The sequence below is a fragment of the Rutilus rutilus genome, assembly GCF_951802725.1.
Source record: "Rutilus rutilus genome assembly, chromosome: 3".
NCBI lineage: Eukaryota > Metazoa > Chordata > Actinopteri > Cypriniformes > Leuciscidae > Rutilus > Rutilus rutilus.
The window spans coordinates 8,463,153-8,486,687 of record NC_140211.1 but is presented as its reverse complement, the minus strand read 5'-3'; the positions used below and the strand labels follow the sequence as shown (position 1 = coordinate 8,486,687).

At 39.2% G+C, this 23,535-nt stretch overlaps 1 protein-coding gene across 1 annotated transcript in view; it reads left to right on the top strand.

Annotated features, from left to right (window-relative positions):
* fgf11a (fibroblast growth factor 11a) overlaps positions 1-23,241 on the top strand; it is a 67,251-nt gene extending 44,010 nt beyond the window's left edge. Inside the window, exons 3-5 of the mRNA XM_084405333.1 lie at positions 3,723-3,826; positions 19,380-19,578; positions 21,775-23,241. Coding sequence (XP_084261459.1) covers positions 3,723-3,826; positions 19,380-19,578; positions 21,775-21,911 — 440 coding nt within the window. The 3' untranslated portion in view covers positions 21,912-23,241. The remainder of the gene's footprint in view (positions 1-3,722; positions 3,827-19,379; positions 19,579-21,774) is intronic.
* Positions 23,242-23,535: the final 294 nt, after the last annotated feature.

The following is a 23,535-nucleotide window of genomic DNA, read 5'->3' as shown; positions in this document are numbered from 1 at the left end:
TTAACTACAGCTGAAAGAAAGGTTAAACAAAAGGGGAAAAGAACTATGGAATTAGTTTACTTTTATCCCATAAATGTCCATCTGGTGACGGACATTTTATTTTGAAGCATCTGGCGAATATGGTCAACCAGAGATGAAACATACGTACAGCAAAAATAATTTCCTCAGCACTGTCCCCTTAAGAACACTTAAACACTCACAAAGTTTTACTAATGTCACGCCAGCATTTAATGACTTCCCTTCAACTCGCCCAGAAGGATGGGAGAAAAAAAGAAAAGCGAGAAGCTCTGAAGGTCTTTAACAGACAGCGAGACGTCAGAGCTGTTGACAGTGCACTGACACAATGCGCTGAGGCATATTGAAAAAAGAAAGGAAGGATTCTCTATGCTAGAGAGAGAGGATGAAGGACAGGCAAGTTTTGTGCCCTGACCCATATCCCATAATGCCGAGCACAGACGGACTTTGACATAGACAGACCTAAGGTTGTCATTCATTTCTCTTAAAGCTATAAAACGAGCCTGACTGTCATAGTGATGTTTCAGGGACACCACATGTAAACACACACTCATACACACATAACTTAAAGATCAAATGCGGTATCTAATTTCATCATGATGGCGAACATGTTGTTTAATGTCTCAGTGTGTTTGATTGATTCTGAGCCACAGTTAAAGGCTTGGTAAAGTTAGTGCTGTGTCATCATTACATTTGATGCTGATTTTCAGATCAGAATGACAGTTTTGTGGCTTTTAGTCCATGCGTCTTATAGCTTTTGAAGTCACAGCCCAGTCTATTTCTATAAGTTTACTAAATTCTGCTCACTTTTAGCATATTTACACATGTATCATTATATATTTATTATAATTTATAATTATATAATGTATATATATATTTCACAATAGCTTTCCCAACACTCCGCTATTATTTTTTAGAAGAAAGTGTGCTCTTGTCCTATCTGTTTATTTGTGTTGTCATCTCTGATTGAATATGAATCTTTTTTATTTTGTTTATTCTTTATTATTATTCTTTATTTATTTATCTTTGTAAAAATATAACTATTCCACTGTCTTGTCTGCTTTGTTGGCACCAACGTGTCGACACCTATTGAAGCTCCACAAAAGTGTTTTATTTTTATTTTTTATTTTTTATTTTTTATTTTTAATTTAATTTAATTTAATTTAATTTAATTTAATTTAATTTAATTTAATTTAATTTAATTTAATTTAATTTAATTTAATTTAATTTAATTTAATTTAATTTAATTTTAGTTATTTTCCCTAAGCAATCCACTGTCTTGTCTCTTTTGCTGGCACCCACGACACCTATTGAAGTCAAATTATTTTATTTTATTTTATTTTATTTTATTTTATTTTATTTTATTTTATTTTATTTTATTTTATTTTATTTTATTTTATTTTATTTTATTTTATTTTATTTTATTTTATTTATTTTATTTTATTTTATTTTATCCCTGACCAATCCACTGTCTTGTCTGCTGGCACCCACGACACCTATTGATGCAGACATTTTTATTTTATTTTTATTTATTTATTTATTTATTTATTTATTTATTTATTTATTTATTTATTTGTTTGTTTGTTTGTTTGTTTGTTTGTTTGTTTGTTTGTTTGTTTGTTTGTTTTTTATTTATTTTTCCTGAGCAATCCACTGTCTTGTCTCTTTTGCTGGCACCCACGACACCTATTGAAGTCAAATTATTTTTATTTTATTTATTTATTTATTTATTTATTTATTTATTTATTTTTTTTTTTCTTACCACTGTCTTGTCTGCTGGCACCCACGACACCTATTGATGCAGAAATTTTATTTTATTTTTATTTTATTATTTATTTGTTTGTTTGTTTGTTTGTTTGTTTTTATTTTTATTTATTTTTCCTGAGCAATCCACTGTCTTGTCTCTTTTGCTGGCAACCACGACACCTATTGAAGTCAAATTATTTTATTTTATTTTATTTTATTTTATTTATTTATTTATTTATTTATTTATTTGTTTTTTTTTTTGTTTTTTTCTTACCAATCCACTGTCTTGTCTGCTGGCACCCACGACACCTATTGATGCAGACATTTTATTTTATTTTTATTTAATTATTTATTTATTTGTTTGTTTGTTTGTTTGTTTGTTTGTTTTTATTTATTTTTATTTATTTTTCCTGAGCAATCCACTGTCTTGTCTCTTTTGCTGGCACCCACGACACCTATTGAAGTCAAATTATTTTTATTTTATTTATTTATTTATTTATTTATTTATTTTTTTTAATTTTTTTTTTCTTACCACTGTCTTGTCTGCTGGCACCCACAACACCTATTGATGCAGACATTTTATTTTATTTTTATTTTATTATTTATTTGTTTGTTTGTTTGTTTGTTTGTTTTTATTTTTATTTATTTTTCCTGAGCAATCCACTGTCTTGTCTCTTTTGCTGGCAACCACGACACCTATTGAAGTCAAATTATTTTATTTTATTTTATTTTATTTTATTTTATTTTATTTTATTTATTTATTTATTTGTTTTTTTTTTTGTTTTTTTCTTACCAATCCACTGTCTTGTCTGCTGGCACCCACGACACCTATTGATGCAGACATTTTATTTTATTTTTATTTAATTATTTATTTATTTGTTTGTTTGTTTGTTTGTTTGTTTGTTTTTATTTATTTTTATTTATTTTTCCTGAGCAATCCACTGTCTTGTCTCTTTTGCTGGCACCCACGACACCTATTGAAGTCAAATTATTTTATTTTATTTTATTTTATTTTATTTTATTTTATTTTATTTTATTTTATTTTATTTTATTTTATTTTATTTTATTTTATTTTATTTTATTTTATTTTATTTTATTTTATTTTTTCCCTGAGCAATCCACTGTCTTGTCTTCTTTGCTGGCACCCACGACACCCATTAAAGCTCCACTAGAGCTGTGGGCTAAACTGATTCTGCTCGTACATTGTTGCGTTATTTGTCACAGCCAGAAAAGACATTAAAACTGGAACAGAGTGTGAAAGAAAGTCCCTCTTCACTTCAATTCTCTTCATTTCTACTTCTGCAGTCATTAATCTGCTCTCCAGTATTTTTTACGTCTTAAAGTCTGTAAGGTTTCGGGTTCAGATGAGGTCTGCATTGTCATGCCCGCGGTTATCACGACATTAGGAGGGGCTCCTCGAATCTGCACCGCTCCCGTGGAGACACATTGCCACAAGCCATTTGTCAATACTGCTAAAGTCAACATGTCGCTCAAGACGTTTCTCACCAACGGTCCCGTCGGTCAACACTACACACCAAAATAGACACCCTCATCCGCAGCGCAAAAGGCTCGTGCAACCGTCCCGGTGTCATGCGCATGCCTCGAGCTAACATCCCAGTTTAGGAAACACTGGAAATCCTTTTGGCTACGGCTGGCAGAGTGATGGTTGAACAAAGGACGAGGTGGAAGGAGATTTCACAGTTTCTCTTTAAAACCTCAGCGAATCTGAAAGCTCATTTCACTGGGGGGTCTGTAATGTCAGGAGGTTTCTGCTGAAACTCTCAGTTTTGGAGGAGTGTGTGTGTTACCTCAGGTGCACTGAAGAGAAATTCTCCTTTCATAATATGCTGAAAAAAGAGATATTGAAAATCGTTCATCATTTATTACAGCGAAATTTCAAAGTGTCCACGCTGATGATTAAAATCTCTCTCTCTCTCTCTCTCTCTCTCTCTGAATTGCAGTGCTGTTCAACTTGATTCCTGTGGGTCTGAGGATAGTCGCCATCCAGAGCACTAAGTCAGGACTCTACATAGGCATGAACAGCGAGGGCCACCTCTACACATCAGTAAGCACAAATCATATTCATACAAACCAATCTTATCGTATCATGTTAAAGATGCCAGCGACACACAGTGGAGGCCAGATGTCTGAGACCACGAATGAAAAAGCTTTTACTTTTCTAAATCAGTACAGTTGCAAATTATCAGCGTAATAATTTCAGTGAAAAGTTTAATTGAAAAAATTAACATGAATTAGCATTTGGTTTGTCGCCCTTTTGTTTTTATGTACAGCAGCATTGAGCTTTCACACATGTTTTATTTATCATAAACATATTAAGTCTTGTTTAGAAATGAATCCGCAGTAAAATTAAGCGAACGAACGAACAGTGTCTTACTGACACGAATAAAGCAAATCAATAAAGTTAATCCACGCTTTCTTAATGTTATAGGATCACAAGGAAGGCACTGTGTTCTTCCACAACTTGGCACTTCAAAACGTCTGTAATCCTCAGAGGCGTCTCTATGGTTTTAAGTAATCCTGAGTTTGCGTCTGTCTCGTATTAACTACTACGGGACATCGGTGGGCGGGGCTAAAGAGGAAATGATGTAGAAGTGGGCGTCGATCTTCTTCTGCAGAGGCGGTCTTTCGTCACACTATGACATCACAATGTGACAAATTCCGAAACGAGTCGTTTTCTGAGCTTGGTTTCAATACGCGGTGTTTGGACTAATGAGGAAGTTTTGAGTTCTGAAACTTACAGGATATTTTTATAGTACAGTGATCTCTATGTCAAAAGATCAAGGAAAATTCTTTGTATAAAAGTTTTCAAAATCCTAAAAAAAAATGTTTTTAATGAGGTCTCAGACACTCAAAGAAACTTGACACATTTTTGATGCTCTTTGATTATGTATCAGGTGCTACTAATGTAGTTAAGTGCTGTGCGTTTGTCCTCAGACTGTGAGTGTGAACACTGTTGGCCTCGGTTCTCTGTGACACACTCCATTAGTCTGGCCTATTTCTCTCCAGCAGATAAACTCTGGTGTGCAAGACAAAAGATGCAATGCTTTGCAGGGTAAAGCAGCAGTTCTTCTTTCTTCTTTATCCACTCACTCTCGTCTGGAGAAGAAAAGAGTATTGCTTGCTTTCATCTTTGAAGTAGATCATGACACTCTTTAAAGTGTGGTAAGAGAGGCGAAGGCTCTGTAATGTTCTGTGGCTCCATAAAGTGCACTAAGGGCTTTATGTAAGAATTTTAATGTATTAATCGCGTTTTTATTGCCAATGTGGGAACAGCTTGTAACGAAACATAAAAAAAAGTAGTCCTTCCTAGACTTCCTAGGTTGTCTATGAAAGCCTATAGACTCATTTGTATGAGAAGGATGTTTTTTACCAAAAGAATGAGACGTTTGCGCTTCCGAGAGCTTTTCTTCCGGTCAGTGACACATTTGCGAATGCTTATACAATGTTCAGGATAATGTTGAAAGAGCCATTCTGAACTGTAATGTCAATGTGTCACGCAAAGAAAAGGATTAATTCAAACAAAAGTCTCACATAGCCAGATCTATATAGTCTATAGACTCAAATATACTTTATAATCAAACCATCATAACACTGTAATTTTAATAACTTCATCTGTCGACATGATGTCGGTGAATTGCAGAGCTTGTGTGAACATCACTATGATCAGATGCTTTCTGAACTGATGTTTTCTCACCGCTCAGTTTTGTAATTGAGAGGAAATTGTTCAGAACATATTTATATATTCATCTAAACGTCGCTCTCAGCAGCGTGAACGGCGTCGGCATGTTCGTTAACAGTATATCACAGCAAAGGTATTTACAACTTTTTTTTACTTCTAAGCAAATAACAAAAAAAAGAACTTTGCAGTGTATCATATTTCGGGTCATTGAGTCACGTTCAGTCTCTTGTCAGGTGTCGCTAAAAATAACCTAAACAAGAGATTTCAAAATGATTTATATCAATTATCACATAAATTACAACTGTCCCTCATTTGTGAACTCAATAAGTGACATAATTTGTTATGCAACCCTCTCACGGATCCTTCTCTCACACACTGGAGCACAAATGCACTTTCTATCTCTTTTTCTCTTCTCTTGCAAGGAGAGCATCTGTAGAGTCTCCTCATGGGAAGAAACACGACCCATTTTCTACAGGGGGAAATGACCGTACCTGAAAAAAAGAGAGAAAATCCCTATCCTAGAAAACCTCATGCAAGGCGACCTCTTTTTCTTTTCTCCAATCTCTGCTTTAGTCTGAAGCACTCAAACCGCTCTGCCTGTGCCCTAACTTTTATCTTTTTTCAAGCATGATATTTTAGACCAAAGAGACTAGTGTGAAGCCATGCAGCGAAGCATGCCACAAAAAGCAATGCAAACACGAAAACAGGAGACAGCTTTCTCCTGAGCTTCAAAATAGTCTAAAACAACAGAACCAAACATAAACATATAAGCTATGTTCCATCCACCTATTTCTGTGTGCATTTTGGGATATCGCATCAAAAACTGCTGGATGGAAACGCCCAGATGTGCATAAATTCTAAAAATGGGCATAAAAAACATATGCTCTCGTTTGAGTCGGATACATTTTAACTACGATGGAAACACGTTTACTGAATAAATTCCTCAATGCACAACAAAAAAATCATGTGACTTTGCGTGATGGGACGGCATATAACCAGTAATGGGATGGGGCTATGACCAGTGGAACGATCTCATTGCACAGCATCTGAAATGCTGTTTTGGTTGTTGTGAAATGCTTGTCAAATCTCGTCAAAGTGGTCCGGTAGAATTCCCTCCCAGAACTCTCTTACACGACAGCGTTCCCAAACAGCAGCATCCGCCTCCGAAAGCAAGAGAACGCATTGATTGTATTTCGTCTGCATGCTCTGAGTAATTTATTATATGCGAAAATTATTATATACAGTGGCTTTTCCTAGTTTTCTTAGTGATATTTAGCGCCAGTTTATCAGGAAGTGACGATTTTGTTGTCTTCGACTTAAAAAGAGAAAAAGAGGAAATATTATTTCCATCCAATCCTGAGATTGCATAGGAAGGAGAGTTCCACCTCCTTATCAAGGAGCTGCGGGATTATCCCGAGCGATTCAAACTTTACTTCAGGATGTCAGTGGCTCAGTTTGATGCTTTGCTAGCGAGACTGGAGTCACATATTAAAGGGATAGTTCACCCAAAAATGAAAATTCTGTCAGTAATTACTCACCCTCATGTTGTTCCAAACTCGTAAGACTTTCGTTCATCTTCGGAACACAAATTAAGATATTTTTGATGAAATCTGAGAGCTGTCTCACTCCTCCATAGGCTTCTATGTAATTTAAACTTGCCGGCCCAGAAAGTTAGTAAAGACAATGTTTAAAATAGTCCAAGTGACTACAGTTAGGCTGGGAAAACCCAGACAAACTTCCGGCAAATTTAGATTTGCTCTGCAAAGAGCCCATTCAAGCCGATTTCTAATCCGTCCAAATCGAGGCACCAATCAGAAACGTTGGGGCGGGCTTTACACGATGACGATCGCTCTGATTGGTTTTAGGTCTATCCAATTGCGCCCAGAGGCATTTGAGCGACGTCCGTTGGTGAAGCGCACCAACTTTAAAATGCATTATTATATTCAAATTGCAAACACATGAGGACAGTCTCCATGAAAGACCCACTGGCAGATGAACGCGCTACTACATTTCTCTCCGAAACGGTAGGAAATTAAATTAGATTTAATAGAGGATTTTAACTGTGACAAGATGATTGACAGGGCAGTTTACATGACAGGATGCACGCGACAGATCCGTCCGATAAAGATGACAAAGTAGTATGTCCCAAAGCTTGCCTACTTTTTTGCTACACATTCAAAAGTAAATACCTTTTCTTCACAAAAAGAGTACATACTTTTATGGCGTAGTGTAACTTAGGCGAATTGGGACGCAGCATATATGGCTTTACACGATGACGATCGCTCTGATTGGTTTTAGGTCTATCCAATTGCGCCCAGAGGCATTTGAGCGACGTCCGTTGGTGACGCCCCTTTGGAAATGAGTTATTAATGAAGCTTTGCCAGACCATAACTCTACTGAAAGTTACTACTGAGAATGGTCTGGTTTTAACCAGGCTAGACTACAGTGGCTCAACCATAAGTTTATCAAGCAACGAGAATACTTTTTGTGCGCAAAAAAGCCACAAAAATAAAGACTTTATTCCACTATTCATTTCCTTCTCTCTGGGCCTCTGAGTGAGTTCACGTAGTGTAACAGCGCAGCGTCAGAACGTAGGCTCACTATTGGCCAGCATCACACACATGACCAGCGTTGGCCAATAGTGAGCCTACGTTCTGACGTTCTGAGTGAGACAGCTCTCAGATTTAATCAAAAATATCTTAATTTGTGTTCCGAAGATGAACGAAAGTCTTACGGGGTTGGAACAACATGAGGGTGAATAATTACTGACAGAATTTTCATTTTTGGGTGAACTAACCCTTTAAAAATACGACCACCAATTCCCGTGAACCAATTCTGGATTTTGGCATTCGCTTATACGGTGGCTCTGAATTGTCAAAACACCTCTCAAAATGCTTGCTACAGATGCAAAAACGCAGAAAATTGAACCTGATCCAAATTTTTTATGATGGACAAAAGTATCGGAGGCAGTGTGTAAACGTTATTGACACAACGTGAGGTCGCATTGATTTTTTAATGTGTGAAAATTTCAGATGAGAATTTCAGACTCGGGGTGCAAGGACCTTTAAGAGAGTGGTTTGTTTGTTGTTGTCATCAGGTTGTGCACTTTATTGGTCTTTGATTTGATGGTTGTCGTTGGAGAAATCTCGCTACAGAACTGTGCGTCAAATCTTCTGACACTGCCAGAAGTTCGTCGGAGGTAAAACTGGATCGCAGTGATCATTTCTCAGCTGTTGTAAACATGTCATACTAGCGATCAAAGACTTCAGATTTTGGCCTGGGATTAGAGGAATCTTTTAGGATTTACAAAATTTGTCTCAGACGGCAAAATCGTGGCCAAAATCATGCAGTTTGAAATCGGAGCAAGTTTGTGTGTGTTTGTGTTTGTGTTTGTGTGTGTGTTGCTCTCTCTGTCACACATACCTGCCCTAAACTCTGAGCTTATCAATAATTCATGTTTTCCAGTGGCTGACAAACTCGGACGCGGCTCTCCACTGGGACTAAATCACTCACACACACACACACACACACCTACATACAGCCTCTTCTCTCTCTCTCTCTCTCTCTCTCTCTCTCTCTCTCTCTCTCTCTTCTTCATGCTCGTTCAACTTCTACTACCTCAGCCATTCTCTCTTTCTGCATTCTTGGAGTTCTCTCCTTCTCTTTTTACCATCTTTATTTATTGCCACCCAACCAGGGTCAGCTGAATTTGTTTCCATAACATTACCATAGAATCATTTTTAGGGAAACTAGATTGTACATGTTCAAGTGATGCTTGCTTTGCAAAGTCACCAGAGCACAATGCTAGTTTTGCCAGCATGTTCCTTAAAGGTGCTGTATGTAACTTTTTTTATAAAATGAATCCTTTTTTTATTGCCCGTCTGTGAAGGGGTTGTAATCACACATTACAATGATCCACTTTTCGCGTTTTGCTATTACCTCTGAAGGCCAGTATTCCTATTTTTATGTGAAGTCTCCGGGTCGGATTTTCTGCGAAATCCACCGGATGTGACGTGCATGCGCGCTCCCGAGCCTCTCCGTTTTATATATACAGTCTATTGCGACGGCACTGCAGCTAACGACATGGAGTCTGATAACACCAAAAAGGCGACCTGCCTCCAGCACAACACAGACTCCAACACAAACTCCAAAAAAAAAAATAAAAAAAAAAAATAATAATTATCTGCTGAAGCTCGTCAGGCCAAACGTCAATCGGATCGACTCAGAACGAAAACACGGATCAACATTGGCAGAGCGTTTGAATTATGGAGAGACATCCGCTTTGTTTTAGGTAACAGTTATAAAAACAGACCCTAGTTGGCTTTCATCCTTTTGGACAGGTAAGCTAACAATACTTCAAAGCATGTAAAATATATTGTGATTTTGTGCTTTAGTTGGCTCAAGTTAGACATCATTAGTTCGCCAGCTAACGCCGACCATTTGCTAACGTTATCTGATGTGAAAGACTACAGTTGTAACTTTATTGCTTTTCACGAGCACGAGCGCTGTTGTTGCAATCTGAAACATCACCGCTAGAGGCCGCTGGATCCTACATACAGCACCTTTAAGATTTTCAGTGTATTTTTGTTATTGCACATGGTACTGTGGACACAAGTGGACACTAATGAAGACTCAGAATGAAAGAGGTCTCACTCAGAGGTCTTTCCCATGATCCTCTGCTCAGCTGTCTCGTGAACGTGCGTTTGTGGTGAAGCATGATTATATACCGCAGTAATCTGGCTGTCATCTCTCTCATCTGACAGAACGGTGACGTTTGGGAGGAATATGGAGAAGTTGAATGGTTCACGAGGGATGGAGGGATAGGGATGGAGGAGTACAGGCCAGCGGGGGGTCTCACCGCAGGAACAAAGGCCTCCATCATCCATAGGAAGGAATAGAGAGATGGATTGACAAGAGAAGGCATGCAGAGCGGAGCCCATGGGGTTGCGTTCATCACTCATTTTTTATCATCGCTCTTGATCTTTCATTCTCTCTTTATTCTCTATTTTTCGGTTCTGTCATTGTCCAGTGTTTTGATTCCTTGTTTAGCTTCCTCTCGTGCTCTCGTCTGTCGTTTCTCTCTGAGGTTAGATCTGCTGCGAGTTGTATGTAAAGGTTAAGGTGTTTGGGAAACTCAGTGTCATTGCTGTGTGCTGCATGTGTTACCTGTAGGCGACCACTGGAAATTGCTATCCGATAAAAATAGTGCTTTGTCTCTGTAACCTGACCCATTTTTTAAACTCGACACACAGTGGAAGCCCTCCTGGGCCAGGAACACAAAAAGAGAGGGAGAGAGAAGGTGGGAATGAAACAGCACGCACACACACACACACACACACACACACACACACATCAGTGCATATTTGCACTGATAGAGGTGACCTGACAGAATTGGGGCAGATTTTGTTGAACTGACCAGTTTTTTCATGACAAAGTTTTAAAAGTTACCTGAAATGAAGGTTTAAACCTTTTAATATGGTGACCGTAATATAGCACACATTTGAAGCGTACAGTCTTTTTTCCATTTCCGTCTCCCTTTCCTTCCTACCTCATTATCGTCCTCTTCCCCTTCTTCTTTCCCTTTCCCTTGCATTTACCTACCTTTTCTGTTCCTGCTTGCCCTTTCCATTTTTCCTGCTCTATTTCTTTTTGTATCCCTCTTTTCCATTTTGTTTCCTTTCCTTTTTCTACACATACCACTGCAATCAAGACAGGGTTACTTTGGGTCACATGAGACGCCCAGACAAGGGACGGTGAGAGCCTAAAGCTAACTTTTTGCCGCACCTGCCATTGGGCGATGGCTTAAGAAAATTTACCGGCCATCAATATTTTTTACCAGCCATGAAACATAGTAGCCTGGAAATCCAGACCTAAATCTGAAAGATTAATGGTCTGGCGTCAACTAATGAAAATCGGCCAGCTCGAGGGGCGGCACCAAGCATGCATTTGAAAAACTCACTGCACGCAATTGGATAACACCACGACCAATCACAACAAGCCCCATACGCTTAGCTACCAGCGGAGCTAACTGGTAGATTAGACTCTTACCGTATCCAGTCGGAAAAACAGCAAAAACGCCCTTCTTGCAAAGGAACGATTCGAGCGCCGTCTTCTGTTCCTCTTTTAGATAAAAAGCCAAGTCTAACTCGTTCATTATAGCGGCCAAAGCCGTTTCAAACAACTGGTGTTCATCCATAGCCATCTTGCAATGTTTACTAATGACTTCGACGTCACAGCGCTGTCGTCATCTGTTTAACTCGCCTCTGGCCCGCCTATATCAGATAACCCGATGTGATTGGTGCAGCTCAGATCGAGGGGCATATTTAATGAGGATCATTACTCGACGCCAGAGTGACTCGCTGAGCAAATTCAACTTGTGCTCTCGCGAGAACTCTGGATTTCCAGGGTAGAAACATAGAGTAATCCTTATTAAATTTACAAAAGATATTCAGTCTTGAGCGGTGAGTGATTTTCTCTTTGTCTTTTGTTGTTTGATTAACAGTAATGACACAGACGGCAGCAGGTTTATTAGGCTGCTGTCACTTTAAGAGCTACTGCACGGATCCAATATACTGATACACATGCGTTTTCTTTCTCAACTGTTTACGTTCACTTAAGACATAACTGACTATACGAGGATACTTGCCAAGACGGGCATTTTAACATAATTTTGTTTAAATATGTCAGTTCAAGCACAAGAAAACATGAAAGAGAGCTCAATTAAGTGTCGCGTTCTGTCTGATATGCAGCTTTCTGGGTGCGCACTTCAGATGTTTGCACGCACACAAAACTTCCCACACAGCGCATGAGTAATGAACTGAGCTCCCTTTCACATCTTCTCTCTTAAATATTTCAATTGGCAAGGCTTAAACAATGCCTAAACTCACAATATTACATTGTCAGAATTCATAAAAACTTACCAACTAACTAGCGATTGACACAGTTTCATATGCTTTCCACGCCGATTTTTACTTGCATTTAGCATTTGGCGAGTGTTAATTTTAGGCCCTGAGCACAAGTATTCTTCATTCAGCCTAGATAAAACATTGCAAATCAAGATGAGTTGAAAGTGAATTCAGTAGTTATTTAGCTAGTGTTAATATCACTCTTCTTCTTGTACTTTAAGTACTGATACTTCAATGGTGTTAGACACTACACTACCATCTATCGACGTGGATCAGCATGATCATCTCTGAGTTCTATGTAAATTACACTGATTCAAATTAGTTTTAGATAGCGGTCTACACAGTAATTTATTCCCTTACCTGCCCAACAATGGGAATCACTACTAAGGATTTTCTTAGTCATCAAATCTTTCCACCTTCTGTATGCCGTAGCAATGCTTACGCTTTTTTTGTGTGTGTGTTTGGTAGTTTTTGTTCAAATGTTTTCTGCTTCTTCTGACCAATAGGCACATTTTCCCATTGTCTTCACTGGTAAAGGCCCATTCACACTGCACCGACAGACGGCAAAAGACACTTCGTCGGGTCAGTGTGTTACCCGTCGGTGTCTGTTGGCATCTGTCTGAGCTTGTTCTCGTGGATTGAACATGCTGAATCAGCGCTTGTCTGGTCATGGAATGTCTGAGAAGAATCCAGTGATTGTCTATGTCTATCGGTGCAGTGTGAATTAGCCTTTAAATATGAGTGTGTTCCATTGTCCATTCATTCTTCGCATCACCAAACTACACTACGCTGCTAGCGTATCTACTGATGCGACAGTCATGAGTGGGAGGATCCTCTCCGATGTTTAGTAAAACTTCATTTCAGCATGGTTAAATATTTTGAGAGGGTGACCAGCACCATACATAATTATAGCACTTTTTTTTTTTTAGAAAACTATTATGAGGACAGTCTTCATCTCATTTGAATGTACAAAAACACAATTAAGAAAGCAATTTATTTACTAAAGGGATAGTTCACCCAAAAATTAAAATTCTGTCATCATTTACCTCATGTTGTTCCAAATCTGTATGACATTCTTCTGTGGAACATAAAATTAATTATTCTGAACTATGTTGGTAATCAAACCATTTTGTTTACCACTGACTTCTATTGTATGGACAAAAAACAGACATATCTTTTTTTTATGCTCCACTGGGAGAAAAAGTCATACAACTGTGACAATGAGCGTTTATCAGAATCAACAAAATTGCATGCCGGTCTGTGATTGTGGGGACATCGACTTTACATTTTCACACCCCTAACATGACGCAAAACAAAACGAACAGTGATTGGTTTCTTCACATGTCAGTCAGATGTCCTCTTGGGCGGTCCTTGGCCAATGAAAGCTGCGATAGAGTCCAGGCCTTCTGCCGTCAGTCTAAAGGTCTGGCTACGCGAGACTATACACATGCTGATGGGACTCTGCATTGTCTGCTGCGTCACATGCAGGTTGTGGTAAGAATGACTGGACACCAATAATAAGCCAAATACTTGGAGTGGATGAGCCGCAAACTCGAGGGAGCATATGTCAGGATGTGTGTGTGTGTTTGTGTAATATGTGTTTTGCTATGCCCTGTAGTTCTGGCAGGATTATTACTCATTTCCAGTAGAGGGTGTTTCTGCTCATGGCCCTCAGCACCCTGCCGCTGACACTCACACACCTGGATCCGAGCCTCAGGTCCTCACACACCCACACTGATGAAATAATTAGTCTAACTGCTGATCCCGAATGATTCTAGCTGACCTTAGACCACCTAGCCCACATGAACAAGTACACACACACACACACACACACATCCTTTTTCTTTTTCTTTCTTGTACACACCTGCAGTCTTTCCATCTCCTCACACACACACACACAAGTTTGTGACCTTGCCTGCCCTGTTTAAAGTGGACTTGATTGGTCCTCATTGAGTCAGCAGTCTATTCTCTCTTCCTCAGTTTAAAGAAGTTAACGTCTATGTGTGACTGAGTGAGAGAGTGACTGAGCGAGAGAGCGAGCGAGTAAGTGACTGAGCAAGTGAGTGAGTGAGTGAGTGAGTGACTGCATGAGTGAGTGAGTGAGTGAGTGAGTGATCTAGTGACTGAGTGACTGTGAGTGACAGTGAGTGAGTGAGTGAATGAGTGAGTGAGGGTTTGTGTGAGTGATTGAGTGAGTGAGTGACTGAGTAACTGAGTGAGTGAGTGAGTGAGTGAGTGAGTCAGTGGCTGAGTGATTGAGTGACTGAGTGAGTGAGTGAGTGACTGAGTGATTGAGTGACTGAGTGACTGAGCGAGTGACTGAGTAACTGAGTGACTGAGTGAGTGAGGGAGTGAGCGAGTGAGCGAGTAAGCGAGTGAGTGAGTGAGTGACTGACTGCGTGAGTGAGTGAGTGAGTGAGCGAGTGAGCGAGTGAGCGAGTGAGTGAGTGAGTGACTGAGTGACTGAGTGAGTGACTGAGTGAGTGAGTGAGTGAGTGCGTGTCTGAGTGAGTGAGTGACTGAGCAAGTGAGCGACTGAGTGAGAGAATGGGTGAGTGAGTGACAGTGAGTGAGTGAGTGAGTGAGTGACAGAGTGACTGTGAGTGAGTAAGTGAGTGAGTGAGTGAGTGAGTGAGTGAGTGAGTGGGTGACTGAGTGACAGTGAGTGAGTGAGTGAGTGAGTGACAGAGTGACTGTGAGTGAGTGAGTGAGTGAGTGAGTGATTTAGTGAGTGGGTGACTGAGTGACAGTGAGTGAGTGAGTGACAGAGTGACTGTGAGTGAGTGAGTGAGTGAGTGAGTGAGTGAGCGAGTGACTGACTGAGTGAGTGAGTGAGTGAGAGAATGGGTGACTGAGTGACAGTGAGTGAGTGATCTAGTGACTGAGTGACTGTGAGTGACAGTGAGTGAGTGAGTGAATGAGTGAGTGAGGGTTTGTGTGAGTGATTGAGTGAGTGAGTGACTGAGTAACTGAGTGAGTAACTGAGTGAGTGAGTGAGTGAGTGAGTGAGTGAGTGAGTGAGTGAGTCAGTGACTGACTGAGTGAGTGAGTGAGTGAGTGACTGACTGAGTGAGTGAGTGAGTGACTGAGTGAGTGAGCGACTGAGTGAGTGAGTGAGTGACTGACTGAGTGAGTGAGCGAGTGACTGAGTGAGTGAGCGAGTGAGTGAGTGACGGAGTGACTTCATGAGTGAGTGAGCGACTGAGTGAGTGAGTGAGAGAGTGACTGAGTAACTGAGTGAGTGAGTGAGTGAGTGAGTGAGTGAGTGAGGGAGTGAGTGACTGAGCGAGTGAGCGATTGAGCGACTGAGTGAGTGAGTGAGTGACTGAGTTATTGAGTAATTGATTGAGTGAGTGAGCGACTGAGTGAGTGAGTGAGTGAGTAACTGAGTAACCATGTGACTGAGCGAGTGAGTGACTGACTGAGTGAGTAAGTGACTGAGTGACCATGTGACTGAGCGAGTGACTGAGTGAGTGAGTGAGTGACTGAGTGACAGTGAGTGAGTGACTGAGCGAGTGAGTGAGTGAGTGACAGTGAGTGAGTGAGTGAGTGAGTGAGTGAGTGAGTGAGGGTTTGTGTGTGTGTGTGTGTGTGTGTGAGTGAGTGAGTGAGTGAGTGAGTGTGTGTGTGTGTGTGAGTGAGTGAGTGAGTGAGTGAGTGAGTGAGTGAGTGAGTGAGTGAGTGTGTTAGTGAGTGATTGCTGAAGGAGATGTGCAGCAATGATGTGCTGAAGGAGAAGAGAGTGAGAGAGTCTGTCTTGAAGGGGCTTGTTGTATTATTTTGTCTTGGAAATTCCCCAGTCGCTCAGCTGGGTCTAGCCAAGGAGAGAAGCAGAGGACGAGTGTGTCGCTACAGCTGTTGTGAGGTCAGCAGTGCAGGGACGAGCAGGTGTTCTGCCAAGGAAACCACCTCTCCTGCTGACCTGGGGTCAGTCTGTTGTCAGTCTTGTAATGGCCTCCTTGAGAACAACAGTTCGCAGGGCTGTTCTCAGACCTGTGCTTGAGGAAGTTTCGGAAAGTGTCTCAAGTCTGGTTAAAGGAAGAAAACACGGCTGCTTGTTTTATTTTTAGTGCTTAGTACAAGGTTTTATTGCTGGCCTCTGCAATTACAATCTCATTACAACACAGCAGCATGTTTGTCCTCTTTGAAATGAATTGCAATTAATTTGACTAATCATTTTGCAGTGAAATACTGCCTGTTTATTTACCCTCCATTTATTTGTTACCGAGTTATTCGTTACATTTTCTCCCACCTTGTCCATCTGATGTCTTCCTCATGCCCCTGTCATTCTGCAAGCTCGTCAATGCTCACTGGTGTGTTAAACACGTTCTTAGTAAGCAGTTTTTGGATCGCCTCATACCAGTGCACACATCTATCCGGCTAAATCAAAGTCTTATATCGCCTTTTTTAGAGGAAATTCTCATTTTCTCGTTTTGCTGCGGTCTTACGTACATTAAATCAATTCACCTCAATTCAATTAATTTTACAGTCATAGCAGTGAAAAGTTTATGTAAAAGCAAGCACTCTGTGTGTGTGTGTCTGTGTGTGTGTGTATGTGTATGTGTGTGTGTGGGTTACTCTCAAGTTCCACAATTAACACTCGCTAAAAGGCAAATGTGTGTAAATTTTGGCTTTATAAAATAAATTAATCAGTTGTCACCACTTATTACGATATGCATATTAGTAATACTTGGTTTAAATGGCTTCAATTGGCCCTCACTCATGTAAGCTAAATAATAGCAGCAAAAAATACAGTAAGACTAAATATATATTTATTTCTAAATAAATTACCCCTTTGTTGTTTTATTGTTTATATATTGAGATTCAACTACAGTTCATAGTGATCTCATCTGTCAAGCTTAAAAAGGGACAAGAAGAGTCGTCTATATGTAACTATATTAAAAGTCTGAGATGCATGGAAGTTTTCTTAAATTCCTCCTTCCACTGAAAAGCAAAAGGTGTGCAGGTTTGGAGCGATATGAGTTCATTTAATTTCTGTGTGAACTATCCCTTTAAATGTTGGTGTAAATGTTGTGCCTGTGTAAGAGGCTGATGAGGCATCTCTCCTGTCAGAATGCCAGTCCTCTGCTGATTGCTAGGAGATGTTTGTGGATTCAGAGGATTCTGCGGATTCTCAAGCATCCTGCATCTTCATTAACTTTATGCAACATAACATGTCAAAAAATCCTTCTGTAATAGTCAGATTTCCCTAAATCACACAATCCTGGATTAAAAGGGCAGGGGAGAGAGGGGGAAAAAGGAAGTGAGAGAGACTGTGTTATGATATGTAAGAAGCCAGTGAAAGTGTCTGAGCAGAATGAAGACGCTCACACGGAGCCTCGTGTGCTGCTCTGACACCTGCTGGTGAATGAGAGAAGTGCAGGCTGGAGGACAAAAACACCAGAGGTCAACCTCATCGCTCTTCTCCTTTATGGAGGACAACAGGGATCCCTTAAAGCTGGGCTAGGCAATGTTTTTCATAAACACTTATACTGGTTGAAACTCTCTTCTCAGCCTGATATCAATCAGCATATCTATTAATATCAACCTGATATCAATAGAAGGGGTCTAAATAAAACAAAAAAAGTAAAAATATCTTCTGTTAGGTGCAGTGTTTGGGATTGTAAACATGGATGTAGACACTTACTGTATGTTCACCTGAACAGAACACATGTGGTCGATAAATGTGTAATAAGAAAGTGTGTAGGGGGTTTCGCTTTCCTCATTTGCTGTTCCTCGGCACACTAATGCTTTCAGACTCAATCATCTTCAGCTGGAAGCGCCAGTTCAATTAAATTTGGTGATTAAATAATTAAAGTTGGCATAGACTTTAACTTTGAGCTCCTTACTCTGAATGATGTTTAATGTCCAGCTCAAGTCTTGATGAATGTTAAAAAATATATAAATGCAATTAAATTGTATTATTTATTATTATATTAATACATTATTTTAGACGTATTGTGTTTAAAATACTTCCTGTAGTATATTAATATTTAATAATAATAATAATTATAATTATTCATAACATGCATTTCTTTGATAGCACACTTTAAGACTATCGAAACCATGATGAAGATCAAAAGCTTAAATGACCTTAATTTAATTACAGATATTCTATTAAGCCTGGTCAATTTTGAACCTGTTTTATGAAGAACGCTTCATTTTAATTTTAGCTCTTTAGATGTTTAAAGTACAGTTCAAGCCTTATGCTTGAAAATATGCATAAAATGATTTCAGTCTTTCCATAAATGCAACTACATTTGATTATTCATTATTATATTATATTAATTTTATTCATCATTTTAAATATTTAAAATACTTCCCGTATAATAATATTATAATAATGTATAATATACTAATTCTTATAATAATAATAATTATTATTTATTACATGCTTTTCTTTAATATGGCACTTTAAAAGCCTGAATGGACACTATTTAATTACAGATATGCAATTAAACCAGGGAAAATATGAATCTGTTTTATGAAGAAGGCTCGATTTTACTTTGGTGACAGAGGGGAGTGTTTCAAAACAAACACATCCGAGCACGAGAGAGAGGAAGAGGAGTAAACCCCTTATTCAGCTGCTCTGCTCACCAGTCACACCAAGGATCCCAATCAATCCTGGAAATTGGTTTGTTCCCTGACAAGGTTACGAAATGACAGGGTGGTAGAGAGAGAGAGAGAGAGACAGATGGGATGGGAGGAGAGAGAGAGAGAGAGAGAGCGAGTCTCCAGCAGGGATGAAGAGAGTCTGGGAATTTGTCTGAGTTTGGGATTACGCTGAACAGAACACATGTGGTCGATAAATGTGTAATAAGAAAGTGTGTAGGGGGGTTCGCTTTCCTCATTTACTGTTCCTCGGATCACTAATGCGTTCACAATTCTGTCGCAGTGAAATGTGAGGCCCATTCTCCTCTTGATATTGCTGAACTCAATATATATGCTATATACAGCCAGCAGTTACAGTCTGTTATTCTGGTTAACTCACTATCTGTGTATCTCTGTTACAGGAACATTTCACGCCTGAGTGTAAGTTTAAGGAGTGTGTATTTGAGAACTATTATGTGACATACTCCTCGATCTTGTACCGCCAAACGCAGTCGGGTCGGGCCTGGTACATTGGCATTAACCGGGACGGACAGGTCATGAAAGGAAATCGGGTCAAAAAGACCAAAGGAGCTGCTCACTTCCTGCCCAAGCTCATAGAGGGTACGTCTTTGTTTAAAATATGCAATTATTTGTCATTTGTTGATACCATTCAAAAGGTTTAGGTCAGTAAGTACTTTTTTTTTTTTTTTTTTTATGCATTTATTTGATGAAAAATACAGTTAAAACATTGTAAAAATAGTGTGAAAAATGATTACAATCTAAAATAAATGTTTTCTATTTCAATATTTTTTAAAATGTATTTTATTCCTGTGATCAAAGCTGAATTTTCAGCATCATTACTCCAGTCTTCAATGTCACATGATCCTTCAGAAATCATTATAAAATGCTGATTTGCAAATTAAATGCAGTGCTTTTTACTTTTTACTTTTACATTTTGCCCACCACAAAAAAGTCATAAATAAATACAATTTTAATTGTTTTTAACAATTTGGTTGTGAAACCAAAAACTACTAGCCTAAATGTATGTTTATGTAAACTGTCAGTAATGAAATAAGAACATATAATCAAATTATGATAATTTAAGATATAACACACTATGTTTACAAGGATACTCGCCAATCCCTCTTTCGCGTCTTCTCGCGCTTGAATATTTAAATTGGCAAGGCTTAAAAACACATTCAAATGATAAACTTTCATACGCACGGTTGCGCTTAAAGAAGATTAAGGAAAATAGTCCGAAGCCGTGGTATAACGAGCACATTCGGGCCCTTAAGAAAGCAGCGTAGCTGGAAAAAAACTAAACTAGAGGTATTTCGCATTTCGTGGAAGGAAAGTGTTATTGCATACAAAAAGGCCTTAAAAACTCCTAGATCTCTCAGCAAGAGACAGTGAGAGTTGCGTCAACTATCCCGAGGCCATCGGGCAGTCCTTATGGTTGAGCCCTGAACTAATTACGTTACTTAGTTTTTTTTTTTTTTTTTTTATGGAAAGTAATCCGTTATGTTGTTGTACAGTACAGTAAAGAGCTCAAACAAACCTTTCAGCTGTGCTGCCATTTTGGACTGCAGAAGAAAAGGATGCAGGAAAAGAAAGTTTAACACAATGGCTGCGTCTGAAATCGCATACTCCCTTGAGTTAGGTACTTATTTTGAATAAGTAATTACTGGTAATTCACGACAGCTAAAAACATACGTATGAATGTTTGTAGTATGAATGTAATCTGGACGTACTAGATTTTCCATGTTGTCATTATCATGTGACCTACCAGCGTCAGTTGCGTCGCTTCACTGTCATTCACAAATCCTCTCCTGTGGCCTCATGGGACAGTAAAGTGCCCATCAAATACACACTTCAGAATCTCACCGAAGGGATAGGTCATCCGGGGACTTTTTGCCTACTCTTTTTTGAGTACTGTGAATTCAGACATTTGATACATACTGTTTATCGCCTACTATATAGTAGGGAAGTATGCGATTTCGAATGCAGCCTCTTACTTCAGCTATTAAAAAAAAAAGTTTTATATATAAGTTTATATAAAGTAATTTTTGCTTATTGGTATGGTTGAATTTATGAAGTTCCTAAAGGGACATGGTGATGGGGAAAAAAGGGGCAAACTATACTTCAATGCTTCTCTTTGCATTCTCTGAGAAACTTGAATTTTGCTCGTAAATCCTTTGCGTTCCTTCACAAGAAATGTGCGTTCCCTGGTAAACTTTGCGTTTGCTCACAAAGAAGAAAGTTTTGCAAGCGGACGCAAAGTTTCTCAGGGGAACACAAAACTTTGCATTGAAATATATGTTTTCCCTCCCATCCGATCCCATATTTTTTCCATCACCATGTCCCTTTAGGGGCTCCGTATGAATCGGATCATCGAAGGTCAGCAGCAAAGACATTGCAAAGTGAGATTAAATGCATAAAGTATATTTAAAGAATCTGTATTCATTTTGAGAAATGCTGTTTTTCTGCAAGTGTGATGAGAAAATGCCTGCTTACGTTAGTCTACAGTAACCATCATGTTCACACACAACGCCTCTGCTCTTACTCATGATTTCTCTCAACACGAGGATAGGAGAGCTGTCAGTCAATTCCTGGAAAAACAAAGTAACTTGTATTGTTGTCAAAAAGTAACTCAGATATTTTGCTGTAAATGTAAAAGTAATGTGTAACTTCACTTGTTACTTGAAAAAAGTAATCTGATTACTTAACTCACGTTACTTGTGGTTAAATGTTGACGGACTTTTCATTTCAGGGTGAACTGTCCCTTTAAGAGTCTCTCTTTTTCTCCTGTCTCTCCAGTTGCCATGTACAGGGAGCCATCGCTACATGAGGTTGCTGAGCAAAGCCCGCCTAGGAAAACAGCCAAAACCTCAGACTCGCCCGTCCATAAAAACGGCAAGAAAGAAAAAGTGCTTCCCGTCCCCACAGCATCCTAGCGGCAGGAGAAGAAACGCTTCATTTGCACGGACACGCCACGATCGCCAACAGTGGCACGGGAGGTTTGGTACAAACAATGTTTTGTAGTCCCTCCACCGATCCTCAGAACTTTGACATTTCCAACAATGCATCAGGGCTCGAAAGACCCTTGCCGATAGGTCTAATGCCCACCGCACTTCCTTTTTGGTCTCTCCCGCTTCCCTAACCAAGGGAATACTGAGCAATAATAACCGTAATGGTCTGGGATCAGAGTGTGGCAGTGCCGCTTTTGTAAGAACAGCAACACCTGAAAGAAAGGATCTTCGTCTTCCTCTCCTTTTTTCGTATTTCTAGAAGAAACTTTCCTCTTTGTGAAGCGATTCGTGCTTGACATTTAAACCCTTTCTTTTCCTTTGTTCAGGCATTTATAGATCCCTCAAATCGTTTTTTTTTTTTTTTACAGAGATCCCCCGCCATCTCTAAGCCTAGTTTGTAATCTCCTCTCCCTTCTCTACCTCTTCTGCACTTTGATTAGCTTGAGACAGAAGCCATTTTCCACTTCACAACACAGGAAAAGCCCCGCACACTCTCCCGGGGAACATTAATGATGCACACACACACACACACACACACACACACCAAATAACTAACTAAATAAAAGTTCCCCTCCTCTTAGGATGATGATGCTCACTGGCTCCTGCGCTGATGAGTCTGTGGAGGGTGGACGTGTGTGTATGTGTGTGTGAGTGTGTGCGTGAACAGTAATACAATATCATTTGTAAGATGACTCATATCAGAGGGAGTAGGGTGGCATTATTGTTTATTTTGTTATGATAAGTCGTTGTTTTCCTCATTGCAATATGCCCAGAGAGCAATATTGGTACAGCTGCACTCGCTCTCCTCCCTTCTTAGCATGCGTGTTGCTTTAGAGCAGGGTTTTTCAAAGTAGATGTGCTGACTACCGAGGCTGCAAGTTTCCCAAAGTTCATGTCCCTACATTCAGTTTTATTCTATTACATTTGCCTGAGAGCAAAGGCACTTCGCCCAGCCGAATGAAACAACACAAGTGCTGAAAAGTCCAATTCTGCTTTATTTTCTTCTGATAAAACCGGGGAATTGGACCCGGAGGAGCTCATAGGGAATCGGTTTGGGAATCCTTGCACAAACAGAGCTGTAACGTCTGACCTCCAGTTGTTAATGATATCAGTATGTGTGTTTTGAGTGCTATTAGGGAACCTGGTGACACATTGCACTTCTTCCTTTGCAATAATAGTCCTGATATGTTCATGCATATCACCTACATTACAGAAATATGATTTAATAATACACAACCGTTCAAAAGTTTAGGGTTGGTAAGCTTCTTTTTTATGTTTTTTGAAAAAAGTCAAAGTTTATTTGATTAAATATGCAGTAAAAACAGTAATATTGTGAAATGTTATTACAATTTAAATTTTCAGCATCATTACTCCAGTGTTGAGTGTCACATGACCCTTCAGAAATCATTCTAATGTGATGATTTGCTGCCCAAGAAACATTTCTGATTATTATAAAGTTTGAAAACAGCAGTGCTGCCTCATATTTTTGAGGAAAATATGATTTTTAGGATTTTATGATGAAGAGAATTTTTTTTTTCAAATATATAAA